At 55.0% G+C, this 21,116-nt stretch overlaps 2 protein-coding genes across 3 annotated transcripts in view; one reads left to right on the plus strand and one right to left on the minus strand.

The window, feature by feature from the left end:
* Positions 1 to 279: 279 nt before the first annotated feature.
* CDX1 (caudal type homeobox 1) lies at positions 280 to 12,698 on the minus strand. The gene is made up of 3 exons (XM_059860072.1): positions 12,188 to 12,698; positions 790 to 935; positions 280 to 569 (listed from the first exon to the last, which is right to left on the minus strand). Exons 1-3 carry the CDS (start codon positions 12,612 to 12,614, stop codon positions 363 to 365), a joined length of 780 nt encoding a protein of 259 aa, XP_059716055.1. The 5' UTR covers positions 12,615 to 12,698; the 3' UTR covers positions 280 to 362.
* A 7,028-nt stretch (positions 12,699 to 19,726) lies between these two features.
* PDGFRB (platelet derived growth factor receptor beta) overlaps positions 19,727 to 21,116 on the plus strand; it is a 32,093-nt gene continuing 30,703 nt past the window's right edge. Inside the window, exon 1 of one of the 2 annotated variants that reach the window (XM_059859892.1) lies at positions 19,727 to 20,187. The gene's annotated coding sequence lies outside the window, so the exon portion shown is untranslated. The remainder of the gene's footprint in view (positions 20,188 to 21,116) is intronic. The other variant, XM_059859891.1, reaches the window with a different exon arrangement.

Below are 21,116 nucleotides of genomic sequence, written 5' to 3' on the forward strand. Positions count from 1 at the left end.
TGCCAATCCAGGCAGCTGGATTGCCAGGAACACCAAAGGAAGCACCTGGAGCACCACAGGAAAGCCCTCCTCCACTATCACCCCCTTCCTTCTGCTGACATCAGGGCCTTGCTACACAGAGCAGAGACCAAACCAGTTCCTACGGGAGAGTAGTACCTAACCCAGGTTTTTACACAGTGAAGAGCCCACCAGTCCCTTGGGAAGGCCCAGTGCCACCCAGCCCAGCCTCGCTGTCTGCCCCATCGGTTCAGCCAGGGACAGTCATGTCTTTGGGAAGGGGCTGTCACCCTTCAGAGCACGTGGGCTGGCAGGGCTCTGCTGCATAGTGCTTTTCTCTTGGGGTCTGTAGCTGGTGGAGAGGGTTAAGGCATGAATTCTTCCTTGATCGTCAGCGGAGATGAGGAGACGAGGTTGGGGGCATTGCTGTTGCAGAGGCCTCCAATGGGTCCCAGGGTGCTGACAGCTGGTGGGGTCGGCGTGGTGGTGCTGGCAGGCTGGCTCTGCTGCTGCAGCTTCTTCTTGTTCACCTTCCTCTCCTTCGCCCTCCGATTCTGAAACCAGATTTTCACCTGCAGAACGGAAAATACGGCAATGAAGAGACGAGGATGGGTGCGGGCAAGGATGACAACCTCCAGTCCCCACGGGGCAGGGAGGGCATCCCAAAGTTCGGAAAGGAAAAGATGTCTGTGGAGCAAGGTGGGGCCTCCTCTGACTGCTTGGGCTAAAGCCCTGGCCCTTCCCCACGCCATGTCCACAGGGCTGGGGTTTGTGGGGCGCTGCAGCACTGACCTGGCGCTCGGTGAGCCCCAGGGCCGCGGCCAGCTCGGCCTTGCGGCGGATGGTGATGTAGCGGCTGTAGTGGAACTCCTTCTCCAGCTCCAGGCGCTGGTGGTCCGTGTACACCACCCGGTACTTGTCTTTTGTCCTCGTCTTGCCTGGCAGAGAGAGTAGAGCGGGAGGTGAGCCAGCAAGGAGCAGTGGAATGGAAGGAGCATCCCTGAGGGCACGGAGGAGACACACAACCCATGGAGAGCTCAGGAGAAACATGGAAATGCTCTGGGGACCAGTGGGAGAGTCAGGAGGCTTTAACAGCCTTCCTGTTTTGCACAAGCGTGTTGCTTCTTGTTGGGAAGTACCTGGGCTTTGGTAGAAATGCTTGGAGGAAAGAGCAGGAGGGATCTAGAGGCACCCCAGAAGATGGACCATAAATCCCCTGTGTCATGACACTCGGTCCCTGAGAGGAGCAGAGTTGCAGGTCCTGTGGTGGGCTGAGGAGAGGCTGCCTGGCAGAGCTAAGGAAAGCCCAGCTCCTTTTCTAGGAAGCCCCAAACCAAGGTGCCATCACTTGAGTGTGCATGGATCAAAAGAGGCGAAGGACAGAAAACCCTGCAAGGACCACATTTCTCTGCCACCCAGAGGGTTACTCTCCTTCTCCCTGTACTGAGCTAAGACAGAGGGCAGTGCTTTGGGTGCAGTCTTTAAAGATACACTGGAGAGAGCACACATGATGCCTAAACACTGCTAGGAACTGGCTCCATGTGCCAGGAGTGTTTGGCCAAAGCCAGCCTGAATCTTTCTTTGGTCCCCCAGATATGGACAGAGTTTGGGGCCACCAGGATCCACATGTCTTTGCACACAGATGCACATCCCATAGGTCTGCAAACAGCACCTGCTGCTTTCTAGCAGAAAAATACCGCCAAAGGTAGCCCAGCTGTCTCTTCCTAAGGTTCTTTGTTATTCCACAGGCACACAGGTGAGCTGTGGAACTCTGCCTGGGCTGTGGGGGCAGGTGGCACTCTGAGGGAGGACACCCATGCCTGGCAGTTTGCTGACAAGTTCCTGGTGTTTTCCTCTGCAGAAGAGCCCATAGGCAGGGAACAAACACAGCTGTGAATATTTGCTTCTCCACCCAAAAGTACAAAATCCTGTTCCAGGGAATTGAGAGGCATGATGCCTGGCCATTTGTTTGCCTGGCAGATGTGTCTGCCCATCTTCTTCTGAATTTCTGATGCTGAGAGCAGCGCTGCTGTGGAAAGGAGTGGGAGCAAGCTCAGAAAAGCTCCATGGATTTCCCTAGGGCTGCCCTGGGTGTATCAACACGGACAAGATACTGCACACCGCTGCTGCAGATGTGCAGAAAGGCATTTCTAATGGCCCAGCAACCTACATAACTGTGCTTGCAGCCTGGTTCTGTCAGGAAATGGGGTCTTTGTGTGCCTGCCACCCTGATCATCTGTTCTCTCTAACAAGTCCTTTGCGCATCCACCCATTTAGCCAAATCAGTTGGACACTGGGCAGTCCCAGCAGTACAACTGTGTTCTGACACCATCTGAGTGGAAGCAGAAGTTTAGGTGCAGAGGAAAACTGGGCTCCAGACACCCTAATGAGACATCAGAGAACATCCACAGAGAAAACTCCAACCTCCAGGCTGCAAATCTGTTTGCCAACCAGCTCAGTTTTATTTTTGACAGTGTCTGTCTCCCGCTCTCCCATTGCAAGGAGATGGAGACATTCCCAAGCCACTTCTTATGCTGAAACCTAAATGTGAAAGAGTTCAAGACAGGATGACCCATGGCCACAGAGTACTGCAGGAGGGAGAGGGGCTCCCTTGCAGCATCACATGGGATGGAAGAAAGCAGCTGGATTTCTACTGAATAAGCAGGAGCCACAAGAATCCAGCTCATGGTGCTGACTACTGAGCAAACCAAGAGTGGAAGCATGAGTGGGAGCCAGCAGGACCTGGGATGGGCATGGGAGGCATCTCACCCTGCTGGGACTTGATGCTGGCCCTCCCAGGCACACAAGCAGCAGTCACTCAGTTCGACTTAGCACCCAGCTTCCACGAGTGTGCCACTGTCTGTATCCTCCTGCCATTGCTCCTGGTGGTGCTGGCACAGGCTCAGCACAGCGTGAGGGGGTGATGGCTGAGGGTCCCAGCACAGTCCCCAAGAAGCACTGAGGCTCTCCAGGGATCCATGGAAGAGGAAAGGAGCCCATCAAGGCTGCAACATGACCAGGAAGAGAATCAGATTTCCAGCACCAGGGCAGGACTTCAGCCACTAACTCGTATTTGAGGGATGTGATGAATTCAGTGAATGTTTCAGAGTGGGGAGCCCAGCCTATCCCAGGGCTGGTCAGAAATAAACACCTAATCCCTCCTCACCACCATCAGGCCAAACCTGTGCATACCACACAGGGTGACTCTGTGGGTTAAAAAAGGGCAAAAAAGGTTAATTTAATTGAGCAAGGTGTTCATGGAGTGCCTGCAGAGACAAGGCTGAAATGCAGATATTCCATGTGCAAGGGGTGATGGCAGCTTTGCCAGGCACTTGTCTCCTGCCTGGCACACATCAACTGTGACAGCTCCAAACAAAACTGCCCACAGGAGCCCTGCTGGGCTGAAGTGATGCTGGGAGCACCCAGCCCATGCAGGATCCCACCCTGCCTTCGCCCTCCCACAGGGCCCCTGCCCATCCCAGGGGTCACTGCTGCCTCTCACCGTGTTCACCAGCATCAAAAGAACTCCTGAAGCCCAGCCCAGGAGGGACTTGTGCTGAATCTGCAAACACAGCAATTCCCAAGAAGTTACAGAATAAACCAGATGCGCTGGTGGAGATTTATGTGAGGTCTAGCAGCTCCATGAGAAACTGGGCTCCCTCTGGCTGCTCCAGGCTCAGGGGCTCCTGAAAGATTTTTCTTTCTCATAGAATTATCTTTTTTTATTTTCATTTTTTCATTTTTTTTCCAAAGCAAAAACCTCTCTAAAGAGATAATAGCTTTAAAATGATCTTATTTGCAATGTTTTTATTTGAATGCCACTGTTTGGAAAAAAGGAATACCTGGAAAGTGAAGGAGTTGACAGATAGAGTAAAAAAAAAAAAAAGACTAAAGAAATAAGGCGGTTTGTGAATATCACATATGCCATGAATTTCAGTAGGAATTATTATTTCCTGCTGCAGCTGTAAATAGATCCATCACAGCCTGTTCTTTGTTATTCCTTCTTCATCCTGGACGGAGCCTGGGCTTTGCCTCAGGGCTGGCAAAGCCATCACGGGGTGAGCTGGGCACCAGGCTCAATATCAGCATCACATCATCACTTGCTGCTCAATATCAGGTAGAAAAAACTCAAAACAGGGGGCTGACAACCAAGCCAGAGATGGAAAGTTATTCACCTCCACTAATTGCTGTTTTCGGATGTTTGCTGAATTCAGGGATGTACTGTGGGTGATTCACAAGGAAAAGAAAAGGATTTGCAAGAAATACTATTGACAATGAATAATTCAACTACCTTGAATATGAATGCTGGGTTACACTTAACTGTCTCCTGGAGACTTTTTATGGCTCTGTGAAAAGAAAGAGGAAATTCGGGACAAGCCAATCCGGTTCCTCATGGGAAGCCCTCACGCCTATGGCCAAACCAAGGGATGGAACTGCTCCTGCATTTCCAGCCAAGCCTGGCAAAGCTGGAACAGGCTGTCCCATGGCTGGGATAACCTGGAGCTGGGGCTGCTGCCCCAGGAGGGAGCGTGGATGGGGTGCAGAGGGGTGCCAGTGATGTCTCTTAGCACAGTTAGCCCCTTCCGACCCTGCTGTGCATTTACAGCCTCTTGTCCCTGAAAGACCAGGCAAAGGAACTGCTGGGACAGGGAAATGGAGCCATCCGTGGGGCCAGTGGGAATGGTTTGGGCTTTGGGATCAAGGCAGGGCCAATGACAGCCCTGGGGAGAGGGTATCGTTAGCACTGTTAATGAGTAACCCTAATAGCACTCACCTGAGCCATGATTAGATAAGGGAGTAGCTTTAATGTGCTCTGCAAAGCCCAAGGGACACACTCCCCAGCGTGCACGCACACCTACAGGGGGATGGAGCCCTGACCCCAGCCTGCAGTCACTGCCCACAGTGGGCAGCCCTGCCCCAAGACAGGGATACCAGAGCTCAGGATCAGGAGCCAGGCAGGGTAAGGGAAAAGCAAAGTGGATCCTGTGCCCACCATCCCAAGCTCTCTCCCCTCAGAGCCACAGTGGAGGCTGCCAGGGAGGGGATATTTCACCGTCCCCCGTGCTGGCCTGCCCAAAAGATGGCTTTGAGTTAAAAACTGTGCCCCAAGAACCCTGACAGACTGAGGGTATGGGCACTGTGAGACTGGGGCTGAGCAGCTCTAAGAACAGCTGGGAAGGGGCTGGTTCAAACCAGGGAGGAAAGAGACTGTGGGGTGGCAGTGGCACCCTGCATGGAGGTGGAGCAAAAGCTGGCATGTTGTGAGGGGATCAGCCCAGCTCCAAAGGGAGGATCCCCACCACCCGTGGGGCACATTTCACCCAGCCACAGCAGCACAGCACAGCTGCAAGGAGCCAGGAGCATAAACTGCAGCACTTTTAGAAAAGTCTCTATTTCACAGGTCAAAGCAGCTCAGAATTACCAGAACCACAAACTCTGGCTCTGTGGGAAGCTGCTGTGCAGCCCTCAGAGCTCTGGTCAGGGGAGCTGGGGTATGGCAGTCCCAGCCCACTGGCTGGAGCCACTGAGGTGAGAACCCATAGTAGTGACAGCTGGCACCCCACAGCACAGGTCCCCAAGGCCTGGGGACACACTGGATGTTGCTCTGCAGAGGAGGTGCTGGCAGAGGGATGGAGGCATTGCTGCCAGGCTGCCTCAGCAGCTCTCATGCCTTGCTCTGAGCTGGCTCCTCGTGCTCCCAGAGCCATCCTGCCTGATCCCAGAGCCTGCCTGATCTATCCTGCCTGATCCCATCTTCCTGGCTGTGCTCTGGCCCCAGCTGGCTCCATCTGTCCAGCCTTGTCTGCCCATCTGTCTGCATTGGGGGCCTGCTCCCACATTATCTGACGGCATTGCAATATTATAATTAATATAATTAATATTAAAAAAAAATGCTGAAAAGCATCAGGTGTAAAAGTCCTGTCACCACGGAGCACCTGGGAAAGAGCTGGTCCATACCAGAGGTAAAACAGGACACAAGGCTGTCCCCTCCATGTGGATGCTTCCTCTCCATGATAAATGAGAAATAAAGAGGATAAAATCCTCCCATCCCAGAGGAATCAGTGCCCTGTCAGGATCTGGCATTTCTACCCAGGGAAAGGATCAAGGAAAGCTCCCTCATCACCAACAGAGCTTAGGCAATGCAACAGCTGGAGAAACTGAGGCACATAGTCCCAGGGTCAGAGCCATGAGATTCCCTGGACAGCTCAATCCCCAGTCCTTCTGCAGCTCCATGGGGAGAAATCCCCCTCACAACCCCACAAAACTGAGGACAGCCAGCAGAGAAATGCCCCATGACAGAGACCCCATGCCCAGAAAAGGGCTGAGGTCGGCTCCTAAAGCTCAGGAGCCTCCTGGCTGGCTGGAGCCACCCTCATCTGGCAGCCAGATGTGCTCCAGCTGCCTGTGTGCAGAGGGGTCGATGCTCTGCCGAGCAGCATTGATGGAGCTGTGCTGCACAGAGCTGGTTCTGAGGCTGGGCACAGACAGCCCAGCTCGTTCCACCATCCCTAAACCCACAGAAACAGGAACTCCAAAGCCTGCACTGGTGGTGGCAAGGGCTGAACCTCTGATGCCCTCCCTGTTCACCCCCTCCCCACACTCATTTCTTCCCCTTCTTTCCCCTCCAGCTCCCACAGCCACTCCAAAACACCCACGCTCCTCTGTGGCCTTGGAGGGGGGGATAAACCTGAGCCACTCACACTCCCTGAGTGCTGGGAACCAGCAGCTCACGGTTTTCACAAGCCTTCCCCTTGCCTTGCATACTTCAACATCCTCAGCTATTTTTCCTGTGCTGCAGGAAGCAGAGCAGTGATGGATGGGCCAGCCAGCCCGGGGAAGGAGCAGAACCATGTGGCTTGTTTCATCCCAGCCAGGGAGAAACCACCCCCTCTGTGGGGCAATCCTCCCCGAGATCCCTGCCTGACATCCCTCCTCTGCCAGAATGCATTGCATTTAAACAACTGCTGGGTGTCAAAAACTGAGTGAGAGGAACCACACATCTTCTCTGCACATATTTAATGTCTCAGTGATGTGAAGGGAGGGAATGCTGGATGAATCCTCACTGAATGGACTCTGCCAAAGCTCCGGGTTGGAAAAATGGGCACGTGAGACATCAGGGATGAGGCAGGACTCACCTTGGAGTCTGAGGGCCCCTCCAAGGAGCCCAGCAATGCTCCAACACCCAGAGTAGCTCTCTCTATGGTAGTTCACCTCGCGCAACCTGAATATTTTTTCCTGGTGCCAAAGGCTTCAGAGCAAACTGCAATTCTCCCATGTGCACCAGGCAGCAATAAAACCTGGTTCAGCTTGGTATGGTGAGCATTGGAAACATTTCACTTGCCAAACTGCACGGCTTGACCCAATGGCTTTCTGCTCCTAAAAAGCTTTGTTCAAAGTGTGAGTGTGTGACTGGGGAATGCATGCCCAGGGGTTGTAGCAAAGTCGAGGTAGAGCCCAGGCTCGATGCACAGCAGTCAGGCAGGGCAGCCCTGCTTCCAGGAAAGGGCAGAAACACCTGGTCAGAGAGCTGGATTTGGAGAGTGCAAACCAGTGCACAGGAGCACAGGCTGGCCCTGGCTGGGTTTTCCACAGCCAGCACAGTGGGACAGGGACAGAGCTGCACCCACATCCACACCCACCGGTGAGGACACCCCTCCTGCAAGCCCCATCCTCCTCCCAGGAGGTGCAAACCCCAGGGGGATGAAGAGCAATGCCTGGTGTTTGCAGTGAGCTGGTGATTCCCCATCACACCCCCGTGTTCCTGGACATGGACAACACAACCAGAAGCCCTTCATCCCCAGGGGCAGCAGCACGAAGCTGGGTGTTGGGGCAAGCCTTTCCCAGCCCTGCAGTGACTGGATCCTTTATTTTGGCAACTGGCAAATTCCTTCAGTTGTTTTCATCTTTTATGAGGCCAAGCTGAGTGCCAGGCTGGCTCCTGAGCTGGGTCAAAGAGCAGAGCAGCTCAGGTGGCACACGGGCTGCTGGCACACGTGGGCTGGACACAGCCCCATCCAGAGCCTCACCTCACCTCACTCCAGCCTGATCCAGCTCATCCCAGCCTGCCTCCTGCCTGGATGTGGCTCATCTGCAGCAGGAAGAGCAGGACAGTGAGGCAGTGGAGGTCCCATATGGACACCAGGGTTCCTCTCTCCCTTTGCAGCCCCATAGGGTTTGGCCCATCCTTGCCATGGGGCAGGGTGGGGGAAGGATGCAGCCCCTTATCCAAGGCATCACAAAGCTAACAGGAGTGGAGTGGGTGTCCTTGAAAGGTCCCCTATAGGAAACATCTGTCATTGGTCCCTCTGCTAATCCCGGGGTATTAGCCAGCCAAGCCCATCACGTAGGTACTGCCAGTGCTCAAGGGAAGCCCTTTTTGTTCAAGGAAAGTCAATTCTAGGAAAGTTTGAGAGGCCTGTACCTTGGCCAGCAGGATAAGCAGTCAACAAACCCCAGCTGGGGCCAGGAGCAGGTTGTGGGTTAATAATTCAAAGGGAGAAGACTGATGGGGCCTGACACACACCCCAAGTGTCCCAGCAAAGGAAAGGGTCTCACAGGGAATAAGCATGGCCTAAAGAGAGGTTCCCAGTTGTATTGCACTAAATAGTTTATTTAGTTGTTGTTTTGCACTGGGAGACACAGTTCTTACAGCTCCCCATGCAGGGACTGACCAGGGAAATGCACTGTCCTCCAGCCAGCACCATCATCCCAAAACATACCAAGCATGGCATGAATCCCAGCAGTGCAGGGGAAATGTTTCTGTCTCATTATTGGGATTTGAACTCTTTCCCCCTGTGTTCATGGGCCCCACTAGGAAAATAAACAGAGCTGGAAAACTGACCTAGAAGTAATAAAACTGAGATGGAAAACTGCACACCCAGCAAATCACCACATGCTCAGAGCATCACTGCTTGCTCTCCATCACCCCAAAGCCTGCGTGGGCACCACAGGCATTGGTACCACACAAGCCCTGAGCACATTTGCCTCTGCAAGGGATTCTCCAATTGCACTTTCACTTGCAATATTTAGCACTGCAGCCCCTGCTCAATTAGTGACCTAAAAGCCAGACCCGAGGCAGTATCTGAGGATTTGCATGACTAACAAGCAGAGGGTGAATTTCAAAGTTCAGCCAGCTCCACTTCCAGCCACCTTCCTGAGCTTTTTATAAACCCTGGGTGCAATTCACAGGGAAGTTTGCAAATAATTGTGAATAAGGAGGAAGCATGCTGCTCTGACATGCTGCTAGTGAAGATTTTATGAGCAGAAAAGGAGGTGACATTGGAGAGAGAAATGAGGCCTGGGGACATCTTCCAGCTCGGTTCCCTGTAACTCCCACTTCCTGGCGACTGGGGTTTAATCCCTTCTGCTGCTGGGTTATCTCAGCTCAGCCACAGCATGAATGTAGCAACAGGTACAGAAAATCACCCCCCTGTAAAACCTGACTCTGCAGTGAGTCACTGGGAGTTTTCTCATTGATTTTTCTCAAGCTCTGGATCATATTTGCAGAGGAGCCTGACACACTCATATTCCCTGCACAACATTTTATTTTGCTACCACACAGCTCTTCCCCAAAAGCTTTCAAACTATGGCCAGAAGCTGTTCATAGGAGACAAGACAGAAAAGGAACATTAATTTACAACCCTCTGAAGTATTATGATTTATAGCATTCACAATGAAACTGTTGATATTTATAGCAAAAACTCCACATATTCATTTCCTATTCCCACTGCAGTGAGATGAGGAGTTTATCAATCCAGACTGATCAAAGTCCAGTTCATTGATTTCAAAAAAAATGATTCATCTAAGAACTTCACCCTTATCTATGTCAAACCCATCTCTGCCCTACTCTCTTTCAAGCTTAATGAAGACTTTTATTTAAAGGGCAGCACTGGAAAGCACCAACTGCCTCCCACCAAACTGCAGTTGCTTGGCAGTAGCAGCATTGGGTTGGACCTAGCAGAGGTGCAAGGATAGGTCCTTAATCTGTGGGTGACTTAGAAAAGGAGCTTACAGGTCATCCATCCTAGGGAAAGCACATCAAGAAAGAGCCTTTCAGCCCTGCATCACCGTGGTGGGGCTGGGGCAGCTCCCCTGTGTGCGAGAGGAACAAGGCTGGTTTTTTTGGTCCTTTGTATGTATTTGATCTAAGAGATACAAACTAAGCAACTAATGATATTTTTCCAGAATTCAATCAACTCAATTGTTGTCTAACTCAATCAGAGGCACTTTCAAGCTCCTGCTTTATCTTGGCCCCACTGCTGGGTGTAAACCCATGGCCTTGATCCAGAGAAGAGGTGTGCTGATGGCTTTCCTTCCCCATTCATTTTCCCTCCCACCTCTGTTCTCAGAAGAAACCAAGATGTTCAGACCTACAAAACCTGCAGAAGTGGCAGGGGAGGGCTGCACATCACATTTTCCTTTCCACCCTGGGCAGAGGGAAGCCCTCAGCCCTGGCACACCTGTGGGTCTCCATCACTGCATCTGGGGGGAAGCATTTTTCCTAAATAGTTACATTCAGTGCTTAAAATGGGACAGGAAATACCAGCCTGCCTCTCCCTCTTTTTTCCCGACTGGGGCTGGGTTTTTTTCCATTTATCAGGATGTTCTGCCTGCTTCACTGCACGTTGGTCCCCATCCCTGCCACACAGATTCTGGGAAAATGAGTAGGTATTTTCCATGCTGGAAGACCCCAGGCACCTCTGCAGAAGGCCCTTAGATGGTCCTTGGCCTCTGGGAATAGTGCAGAGCCAAAACTGAGCCAAAAACTGGAGGCACTTTGCAAACTGGGATCCCAAGCCCTGATTCCAGGGATCTGGGGCAGCAGTAACTCAAAGCAGATTTTCCCCTGAGAGATGCCCACAGCCACTCCTGTAATGAGCTGGCCCCAGCAGTGCTCTGAGGAGCTCATGGCCAGCACAGGAGAGAGAGAAGGGTGGCAGGCAAGCCCCATGGGCCCTGCTGGGAAGGGTCCAGGCTGGGAAGATGAAAGGATGAGGGTAGACCAGGACAAAGGGCCCGCACCTCACCTCACTGCCAAAGGAGCCGGCCACCATCTCCATGACAAAGAGAAGTCCTTGTCAATTTGGGCTGGCCCCAAGGGGGACCTGCCCACCGCCTTTGAAGTGGGCAGCAGGGCGGGTAGGGGGCTGGGGTCACCCAGACGCTTTCCCCAGGTCAGGAGTTCAGCGGGGACAGGACCCTGGGGACAGCACGACCACTCCGTGCCCAGGGCCAGAGGTAATCCCAGGAACCAGAGCTCTCTTTCCTGCAGAGCTGGGCACCCTCTAGCCCATGCACCTGCAGCACCCACAGTCACCCTCCACGTGGCACTGTCCCCAGAACACACATGGTGCCCCTCACACACACACCATGCACCACACCATTCTCACAGCACCCTGCACACTCACACAGAGCAGACTGTCACCTCCCCCAGACACACCTGGTGGCACTGCCTGAGCACACACACTGCTCGTGGTGCCCTGCACACTCACACAGAGCACACTGTCACCTCTCCCAGACACACCTGGTGGCACTGCCTGAGCACACACACTGCTCATGGTGCCCTGCACACTCACACAGAGCACACTGTCACCTCTCCCAGACACACCTGGTGGCACTGCCTGAGCACACACACTGCTCATGGTGCCCTGCACACTCACACAGAGTCTGCAGCACCACACTGAATCCACCTCATGCACACACAGAGCATGGATATACACACAGCTCCTTCCCTGCACACGCACACAGCTTTGGGCACCTTGCACACCCACCATACAGAGCCTCTCACACAGCCAGCTCACACTCTCATGTACAGCCACAGCCCCACACTTGCACCCTTGCACTTTTGAGACCCCCCCCATCCAACACCCTCCAGGGTCCTGGGGGTCTCTGGCTCTGCCCATCCTACGCAGTGGCCACAGGCAATGGCACCAGTTGGGGAAATGACTTTCCAGCGGTGAAAACCCAGCTGCAGTGTGGAAGGACAGCATCCTCCCTGCCCATCCTCAGCCCCCATCACCTCAGAGCTCCCCTGCTCCTTGAGGACTGGCTGTCATGCCAAGGGCAGGCCAAGCTTGCTGTCCCTCTGGCAGTCCCCATGCAGGGTGAGCCACAGAGCAGGATCCAGCCCTGCAGGACTCCAGAGGGATCCTCTGCCCTGGGCACGGTGCAGGGCCGGGGCTTTCCTTACCGTTGTTGCTGGTGCTGGGAATGCTGCGCCTCATCCACTCGTACGGGGTGCGTCTCTGGCCATTGGGGGAGAGCTGGGGCACCGAGCTGCTGATGGGTGGAGGCAGGAGTCCAGAGCCCGGAGGCTGAATGGGATTAAAATCTGGGGGGCTGAATCCGAACTGGCCCGGGCTGGCGGTGGAAGGCGTCGCGGCGGTGCCATAGGAATGCCAGTCTTCCTTGGCAGGGGTGTAGGGCGAGCCCCAAGCAGCCGCGGGCTGCCCGTGGTGCAGGTCGCTGTTAATCCCCGGCACATGGTGGTAGCTGGCGAAGTCCGAGTACTGCGGCGGCCCCGGCACGTAGTTCTGGGGGTTGAGGTTGAGGCTGGGGTGCCGGACGGGGCTGGGATACATGTTGGTGTCCTTATCCACAAGATATCCCACATACATCTTCGCGGGCCGTCCCCGCGCTCATGCTGCGCCGCCGAGCCCCTCTGCGACTGCCCCTCCTTCGGCAGCGCTCACCTGGGCGCCTTGGGGAGCTGTCCTGGGGCCAGGCACCTCCCTGCCCACGGGCTTTTATTGGGCCCAACCTCTCACAGCATTTGCATTGAAAGGCAGGTTTGCATTTCAAAGTGCAGAAACACCAGCGGGTGAGGGGGACGAGTTCAAACTTCCCACTCTGGCTGTAAGGAGGATGAGGTAGGGGGTGACCCCAGAGAGCACCAAGGACCCCCCCAGCCCCTCTGTCACTAACTTACAAGTGTGCCCATGCCACTGGATGTGGTCCCTCTGTAGCATCTGGCTTTGGGGACGTTAGGGTGCAGCAGGAGTCCCATGAGGATGCCGCAAGGGACCCCACCACCATCCTGACCCCTGGAACAGGGTGCCTTGGAATGAACCTCTGTATTAAAAGCTGGCTGCACGCAGAGGACAAGCTGGCCTGTGTGTATGTGTCACCTGCCCTGTCCCTACATTGGAGGACACCAAGTTCTTGCTCTGAATGGTGTTGTGCCCAGCAGCAGCATCTGACTCTTTGGAAAACAGGGGCTGGTGGAAGCTCTTGGTCTGCATTTCCTTCATCCCAGGGCAAGCCCACCCCTCCAATTCTGAGAGCAAAGCTCAGCCCAGCCTCAGGGAGCAGGACAGATGGGCAGACTCCATGTGCAGGGAGAATGGACACCATGGACACTGCTGGGAGTACCTGGGCTGACACATCTCCAAGGGGCTCAATAGCCCTACAAAGCTCTTCTTTGCAGCAAGAGGAGCTGCTCACCTGTTTTCTCTCCTAAGAAAGCAAAAACATCCCCATATGTTGGCGATAGGGAAAATCAAGCAGAAAGGGGACACCTGTGAAGCCTTGTCTGCCTGCAAGGTGGGAGGTTCCAGCCATGAACACCTGAGCAGAGATCACCCACTTGTCACCTGTCAGATCAGAAACATCTGCGCTCCAGAGGGGCTGGGTGACACGCTGCCCAAAACCCCCTGGGTGACACACTGCCCGGAAACCCCCACCACTGGCAGCCAGGACCCTCGGCCCCACTGATGTCCCTCTCCCTGCCAATGTCACACTCCAGCTGCACTGGCCACCACTGCAGCCACAGCTGTCATTTACAGGCTGGCTTTTTCTCCTCAGTCAGAAGCAAATGCTGTAGAGGTTTCAAGAGGGTGTTTTGCCTATTCCTCTGTGTCAGTTCAAAGAACCTCATCCCATTGGTCTAGCCCCAGTTCTACCTAAAACTGGGTGCACATATTCCCCTGTGCTACATCCACTTCCTGCAAGGGGGGGTGCCAGGATGAGATGAAGGGGGTAGGGGTAGGAGGTGAGGGGTCTGGTTTACGAGGACAGAGAAGGGTAAACTCCCAGCAACGGGAAATCACCCCCAGAGCTGGCATCACTTGGGTTCTGCCTCCCCAAGCCTGGCATGGCTGGAGGCACCAGGACAGGCGAGCAGTTTGCAGCATCCCCTCTGGGTCCCCAGCCCCTTGCTCGGCCTTGTCCCAGGTCCCTCCCTTGTGACAAATGTGACTGTCATGACCGTCCCACCCAGTGATGATCTCGGCTCAGCACCCAGCTCAGATTGCTTGATGTGCCATATAACCCCATCTCTCCTTGATTTTCCTCAAGATCTCAGGACAGCCATGGCTCTGCGCAAACTAGAGAGCCAAGGCCACCCTACTCCTCCTCTTCCTCCCATCAGCAAAGATGCCCAGGAAGTAGGGGAAAAAAAGAAGAAAATTCCCCCAGAGCAGATGGTGGGAGGTACAGAGGAGCACAGGTGCTCTTGGGTCCTATCCCAGGGATGGCTGCATTTTAGGGACTGGGGGTTCTTCCTGCCCTGGCTGTTTCCTAAAGGCAGTGACAGGGAGCCCAGCACCCCCATGCCTTTTCCCAGTGTGTGGGGCCAATGCCAAGGGCTCAGGCAGGGGACTAGGAGGCTCAGGGGTCTGGGGCAGCAACCCACACCTGCATCCTCCCCAGGGGAGCAGGTGACAGGCTGGGCAGGGCACAGCGTGGCCAGGTGCCCACTGACAGCTGAGCATGATCTCCCTCAGTGTGGGCAAAGGGAAGGAAAATTAGGCCATAAAGATCCACCAACAATAACTTCCTTCTTCTTCCTTTGACCCACTTACCACTGGTGGTGAAGTTTATGCTGGGGAGGAGCCAGATGAAGAGCCATTCATGGGCTGCCCAAGGAGCATCTCAGCTGCTCAGCTGAGGCTGAAGGGTGCTGAGGGGGATCCTCTGTGCCTCAGAATGCCACCTGCACTGGGATCCCATGGGTGAGCAGATGAGGAACTGACAGAGCCCCTGGGGGTCCCCAGCTGGGTGAGAGCAGGTGGCATACCCCCTCCATCCATCCAAGAGACTCCCAGAAATGCACCCAACCTGGGGACCACCCCTAATCCTTCAGACAGGGTATTCCTGGTAGGAACCAGGCAGATGAAGCAGAGAGGGAGAGCAGTCAGGGCTCCCTGGCTGCTCCCTGGGGCGCGGTGCTGCTATCCGTGATCGAGTGATGCCATCTCCTGGAAGGAAGAGGGCGGGGAGGTCCCTGGGGCCAGGCTGCATGCAGCCAGATGGAGCAGGGACACCATCCCATCTGCTCCTGCTCCCGTGGAGGAGGCACTCAGTATGGGAAAGCAAGCCCTACCTTGTCCCCGAGCTTGCTCTGAACCCCACCATGGTTTCTGCAGGAGCGAGAGATGCCCATAGAGAGTCAAGAAGATGTCTCTCCTTGCTTCCTTTTTCCTCCACCACCTCCCCACTCCCTCCAGCTCCTATTGCTCCCAAAGGCAAACCTGTGGCTTCAGACCAGCATATCCCAGAGCTGCATGGCCCCACTCACATCCCAGTCCAGCCAGGACCTTTCAATCATTCCCTAGCTCCTGAATGCCCCAAGAGTGACCCCTCCTCTCTGGCAATGGAAATATCAGTGCAACCTTCTTGCAGAGGACAACCCCTTTCCTCATCTCCTTCAGCCCCCTGCAGACTAGTGTGTGGCTTTTGGTTCTCCCCAGATGCCTGAACCATCCCTCTGCTGACACTCCCCATCCTGAGGAGAGTCTGCAGAGCTGGTCCCCAGGGAGAGGGACAAGGACAGCCCAAATGGATGTGCCAGCAGTGCTGCCACACAGCTCCCCTCTCCCCATCCAGGGCTCAGGGATCCTCTTTGGGATCTGGATCAGCTTTCTTGGCAAATGCCACAAATGGACTGTTCTCAAGAGGGCACTGGGGACAGAGACACATGCTGGCAGCCCTTATCCTTCCCCAGCACATGTGGGCCCTGCTCTCAGCGGGTTGGGAGTGTGATTCCCCCTGCTCTGATGGGGAACATCCTGGTTTCACTCCTTGGCCGTGTTTCAGGCACGGGGCAAGCAGAGGGTTAACGATTCCCACATTAAGTGGCTTCAGATGTGTGGGAAAGTCTGGGGCGAGTGGAGGCACCACTATTAGTATTCACCCAGGAGCTGTCGCTGCCTCCGGGGGCTCTGCCGAGCACATTTCATACCGTGGTTCGTGCTGGGGGTGAGGAGGAGTGCGTGGGACGGGGTTGGAATGGCCCCGAGGTGGGGAAAGACAGTGGGATAGCATCGTCCTCTGGCTGCTGCCTCCTCCAAGTGCCCCAGCCCAGGGGATGTAAGGAGCGGGCCAGCACCACAAGGACACAGCACCATCCATGTGTATGGCTCAGAGTTACCTCCTGGCACCACTGGCACCCTGTGGTGTCCATGGCCAGGGTTTCCAGGGCTGCAGGAGTGTTCCCAGAGCTAGGGAATGCTGCAGGATACTCCCCAGGATGCTCCCCATCATGTTATGCTTGGGCATACACTCACTTTGGTAGAAGCCCAGCACTTTCTGCCTCCCCTTCCTCCCTGGGCACTGGTGTCACCCACCCAGTCCCAGCAGGACCACACACACACATGGGGTACAGCCTCCTCTGGACACCAGGGCAGAGCTTTAAAGATGCTGGATGAAGCTTGGTGCAGCTCCCTGCAGGAGCTGGATGCAGCCAGGAGCATGTGCTGGCAGCTGCCACAGCAGATGGGCTGCCCAGATGTGGGGCTGTGCTCCCTGGCACCCACCACTCCTCTCTTGTGGTCTGCGGCTTGACACCACTTCAGAGCAATGCTGAAATTCCTGGGCTGACTTGGAATTGATAGAGGCTTTGACAAACTGAAGCTGGAGCAAATCTGGCCCTCATCAAACCTTCAGAGAAGTGGGGTAGGCCAACATCTGCTGCTTCTGTATCTGCCTGTCACCTGCTGGCACATGGTACCTGTTGCTGGCTCCAGCAATGGTTTCCACCATTGTCTTGGGTACCTGGCTCTGGTCTCTCTCCTCTCTGCCAGGATTGGTATATGAGCTTTTCTCTGTGGTCCCAGCTCTGCCTGAGATGGGGCAGGAGTTTGGAGAGCTGCTTTGGTCCACATGATGCCAGAGCAGACCAAATACCCTGCAATGTCCTGTCTCAGTGGCTGGTTTCCCTACCAGAGATGCTGCACTACATGACCCCAAGCCCCCATTATCACTTAACAATGCTCATTGAGGCTGGAAATCTCAGCTGAGAGGGGTCTGGCATCCCACACTGCAGCTGTCCCAGCCCCAGGGGAACCTCTGAGTCCTGCAGCACCACGAAGCACCAAAAATAGAGGTGAGCAGTGAAGGGCTGATGAGGCCAAAGCAGCAGAGCTGCTGCCCTCCACCCACACACTTGCACAGGCGAGTTCCTCTGGCTTTGGTGCTTCCTCTGAGCTGGCCTTTCCCAGGAGCTGCTGTAACCCCAGCGTGCTGTTCCTAAACAAAGTGTGCGGCTGTGGATGCTCCCTGGGGATGCACAGAGTGGGCTGACGTGCGCTTGCCGGGATGCTTTGGGCTCCCCAGAGCTCTCTCAGCATCCCCAGACAATGAATCCTGGCCTTTGCAGACTGGGAGGTTTTGTTTGCCAAATTCTTCCTGGTCCCAGCCTGGAGTGGGTATTGGGGCCGTCTGTTTGCAAAGGACAGAGGGGGAAATATGTCCCACTTCAGGCTCAGGATGCTCTGCCCTCAAGCATGGTCTGTGTCAGCTTTTCCACCCCCTGCTCATCCCAGGTAGCCCATCACCAGTGCAAGGGGCCCAGCAGGATTGCACCAGTGGGTTTCTCTCTCTCCCACTCCACCTGGAGCAGTCACGTCCTTGGAGCGGGGACACTGCCAGGAAATAGCTCTGCTGAGCAATTCCCAGCAGCCCTTAGGTCCCCACACATGGACCCACCAGACACATCTTTTTGTCCCTTGGGAGAAGCCCTGGGAAGAGCTATGTGCACAGCATGTCCCCTCTGCTGCCTGTCCCCCACACAAACTGCTCTCCACTCACTGGCTCCATTTCTGCCCAGCCGCCTGGCTCGGCCCAGGGGGGTGACAGGGCCCCTGACACAGGGCCGAGCCAGGTCTGGAGCTGGGGGAATCCATCCAAGCCAGGGCTGCATCCCTCCTGCAGCTGTCCTGCTGCCAGGCATGGGGCTGGGACACCAGCCCCATGCCATGAGCGGCACACAGGGATAACCTGGCTGCTGCAGCCTGGCTCTCCTCACCCTACACAGCTGCACAGAACAAACACCTCCCCTTTGGTTTTCCATAGATACCAAGAAAACATGGAGATAATGTGAGATAAGCAGCAAATCTCTTGGGCTGGTCCAGCCAGGGAATCATTCCCTGCGGCCATTGTGCAGGCATTTACTAGCTTGACAGGAGGGGATGAGTCTGCCTTGCAAAAAAGGCAGAAACACAGATTTCAGCAGTGTTGTCATTATGGGGAGGGCTTTTTAATTCTTAGAAAGGAGAATTAAAGAAAATTGGAGAGTATCTTTTCAGGATAGCAGCGCAGTTTTGCACTATTTCTTGTTTGGATCAGAGAGAAACACAGAACGGTTAAGGTTAAAAAAGATCTGTAAGATCATTGAGTCCAACCACCACTTCCATCTTCACCACTAGGACATGTCCCCAAGTGCCACATCCAGACATTTTTGAACAGTTCCAGGGATGGTGATTCCACCACTTCCCTTTGCAGCCTGTTTCACCCTTAAGCATTCCCAAGTTGAAAATGGTGGCATGAACTGATGGATCAAAAGGCAGTTTTCATCCTGTCCCTTGTTACACTGCTAAAACAAATTGAAAAAAAAAAATCCCCTCTGGACACATGATTATGTTCTGCCTGCTGAAATTTTCTCAGAAACTTGATTTGAACTCATTAAGGTGCTGGGAGGATTTAAAGCTGGTTTATCACCTGGATTCCATCCCCCCAGGGCCGTAGGGGTGTAGGACATGTGAGATGATGGCAGAGCTGAGGTGATCACTCCTGCCACCTCTCCAGCTCTGTGCCCAACAGCCCCAACAACCCCAGATCCCCAGCCAAACCCACCCTCCGCTGCAGCATCCCAGCTGCAGAAGACCTTTTATGCCCCTTTCCAAAACAGAAGAAGAGCTGCAAGGGTGCGTTGGTGGTCCCCAAGGGGCAGTGGCCAGCCGGGGTCAGGGGCCAGGAGCTGCAGGGCCAGCACAGCCCAGCACAGGGAGGCATCTGGGGGAGCACACGCAGTCAGTTCAGTGCAGGCCTTCTTTAATAAAAACATGAGTCAGCTGCTGGCGTGGGCAGTGGATTTTCTAAACATCCCCTCATATCCTGAGAAAGGGGGGAAAAAAAAAAGAAAAAAGAAAATGGGAGGGGGGGGGCTTGAGGGGAAAAAAGGAGAAAGAAAATAAAAGAAAAAAAAAACAGGGGAAAAGGCCAGAACTGAAAGCAGACACAGGGAGAGAGCAGCTCCTTCCCGGCGGTTTAAGGAGGCGATAGTCGGGCTGGTCCGGGCTCCTTTTGTTCCCTGTGAGCCGGGCCCTCCGCTCGCCCCATCGTAGCCCGTAGCACAACTCCCCTCTCCTTGCAGCCACTTTGGCTTCTCCTCCTTTTTCAATTATTTTTTTTTTTACCCATCACATTGGTCCGCCGGGCGTTAATCGCAAGTTGTGCTCTGCAAAGGGTCCCCACAGAGGGTGGAGGGAGGAAGTCGGAGGAGCTCCGCTCCTCATTGGCGAAGCTGCCTCCCCCCTTCTCCTCCTCCCGAGGTCTCTTTTATTTATACACGCACGCACATACGCGTGCACATCCCTCGGCCCCGGGCTTTGCTCCACGCTCCGGTCCGAGCAGGCAGAACCCCCTCCCAGCTGCGCTGGGAGCTGCACGGGGCACTGCTGAGATGCACTAGAAGAGCAGAGCAGGGCTTGGCTGCAGCCCAGCCTTGGCACAGCTTTGCCTCTCCTTTTGATTTTATTTTATTTTTTTTCCCCTCCTCCCTTCTACTTCATTTCTTTCTTTCCCTCTCTTTCGCCTTTAAGTGGAAAAGGCTTGCCAGCTGGGGCAGGCTGGGAGGGCAGGGAGAGCCTCAGCAGGCAGCAGGAGAGAATTCGGAGGAGGAGAGGGAGGAATTTCGGAGCCTTGCCTTGGGACGTGCGGCGCAGGCTCTCGGCTGGAGGGACCCTGCTCAAGGTAAGCTCTCGTGAAGCCCAGCCGGGGGCTGACTCGCCCTCCTGCCCAGCTCTGCCTCTCCAGATGGAAAACGCCGTGTTGGAGCTGGTACAGTCCTGAAGGAGCCTGTCCTCCAGTCCCTGAGCCAGCCCTGCTGCTCTGCAAGGGGCTTTGCTCCCCTCCAAGGGGTTGGCAGCCCAAAAGACCCACCAAGCTCTGGGGAGATGGTGTTTGGTGGGAAGCAGCTGAATCCTGTGGCATCCCATGGGAAAGAACGTGGCATTAACTCTCACTGAGTCCATCGTGGGTCAGGACGGCTGAGAGGAGCACGGGGATGCTGTGGCTGTGGGACAGGAAGGGGAACCCCACTGCAGCAGGAGCAGGGCCCAGGTGATCTCTGCTTCTCCCTGGATCAGGGGCTTGCCCTGGCTCTGCAGGCTGCTGGGAGGGCTGGAGGGTGCACGGGGAAGATGCTGCTCACCAGGCTAGTGTGATATCCTTCAGAGGTGAGAGTGCAGAGCAGTGTCACCCCACTGCCAGCCTGGCCAGACACACCCATGGCCATCCCTAACTGCAGGCTGCTCCAAGGACCATGTCACCTCTGTCTGTGCCATGGCAGGGCTCCTGTGCCTGTGGGCCATGGAGAGGGACACCTGCAAGCCCTGCCCAGGGTCTGTGCCCGGGAGTGCTGTGTACTGGAGAGGGCAGAGCTTGGTAAAACCCTCCTAGGCAGGGATGTGGGCAACTGCTCTGCTGTCCTGAAAGCACAAGGGCTGAGGGCCTCCAGCAGGGCAGAGCTGGCCTGGAGTGAGGCTCTGACAGCCCAGGGACAGGGGTGAGCATGACCTACAGGGCTTTGGTGCTCACAGTGGGCTCAGAGTATCCAGCTCTTGCACTCACCTGCCAACTGGGAGTCATTCAAAACAGGATTTGTAGTGGAGAGGGTTGTT

The sequence above is a fragment of the Haemorhous mexicanus genome, chromosome 15, assembly GCF_027477595.1.
Source record: "Haemorhous mexicanus isolate bHaeMex1 chromosome 15, bHaeMex1.pri, whole genome shotgun sequence".
NCBI lineage: Eukaryota > Metazoa > Chordata > Aves > Passeriformes > Fringillidae > Haemorhous > Haemorhous mexicanus.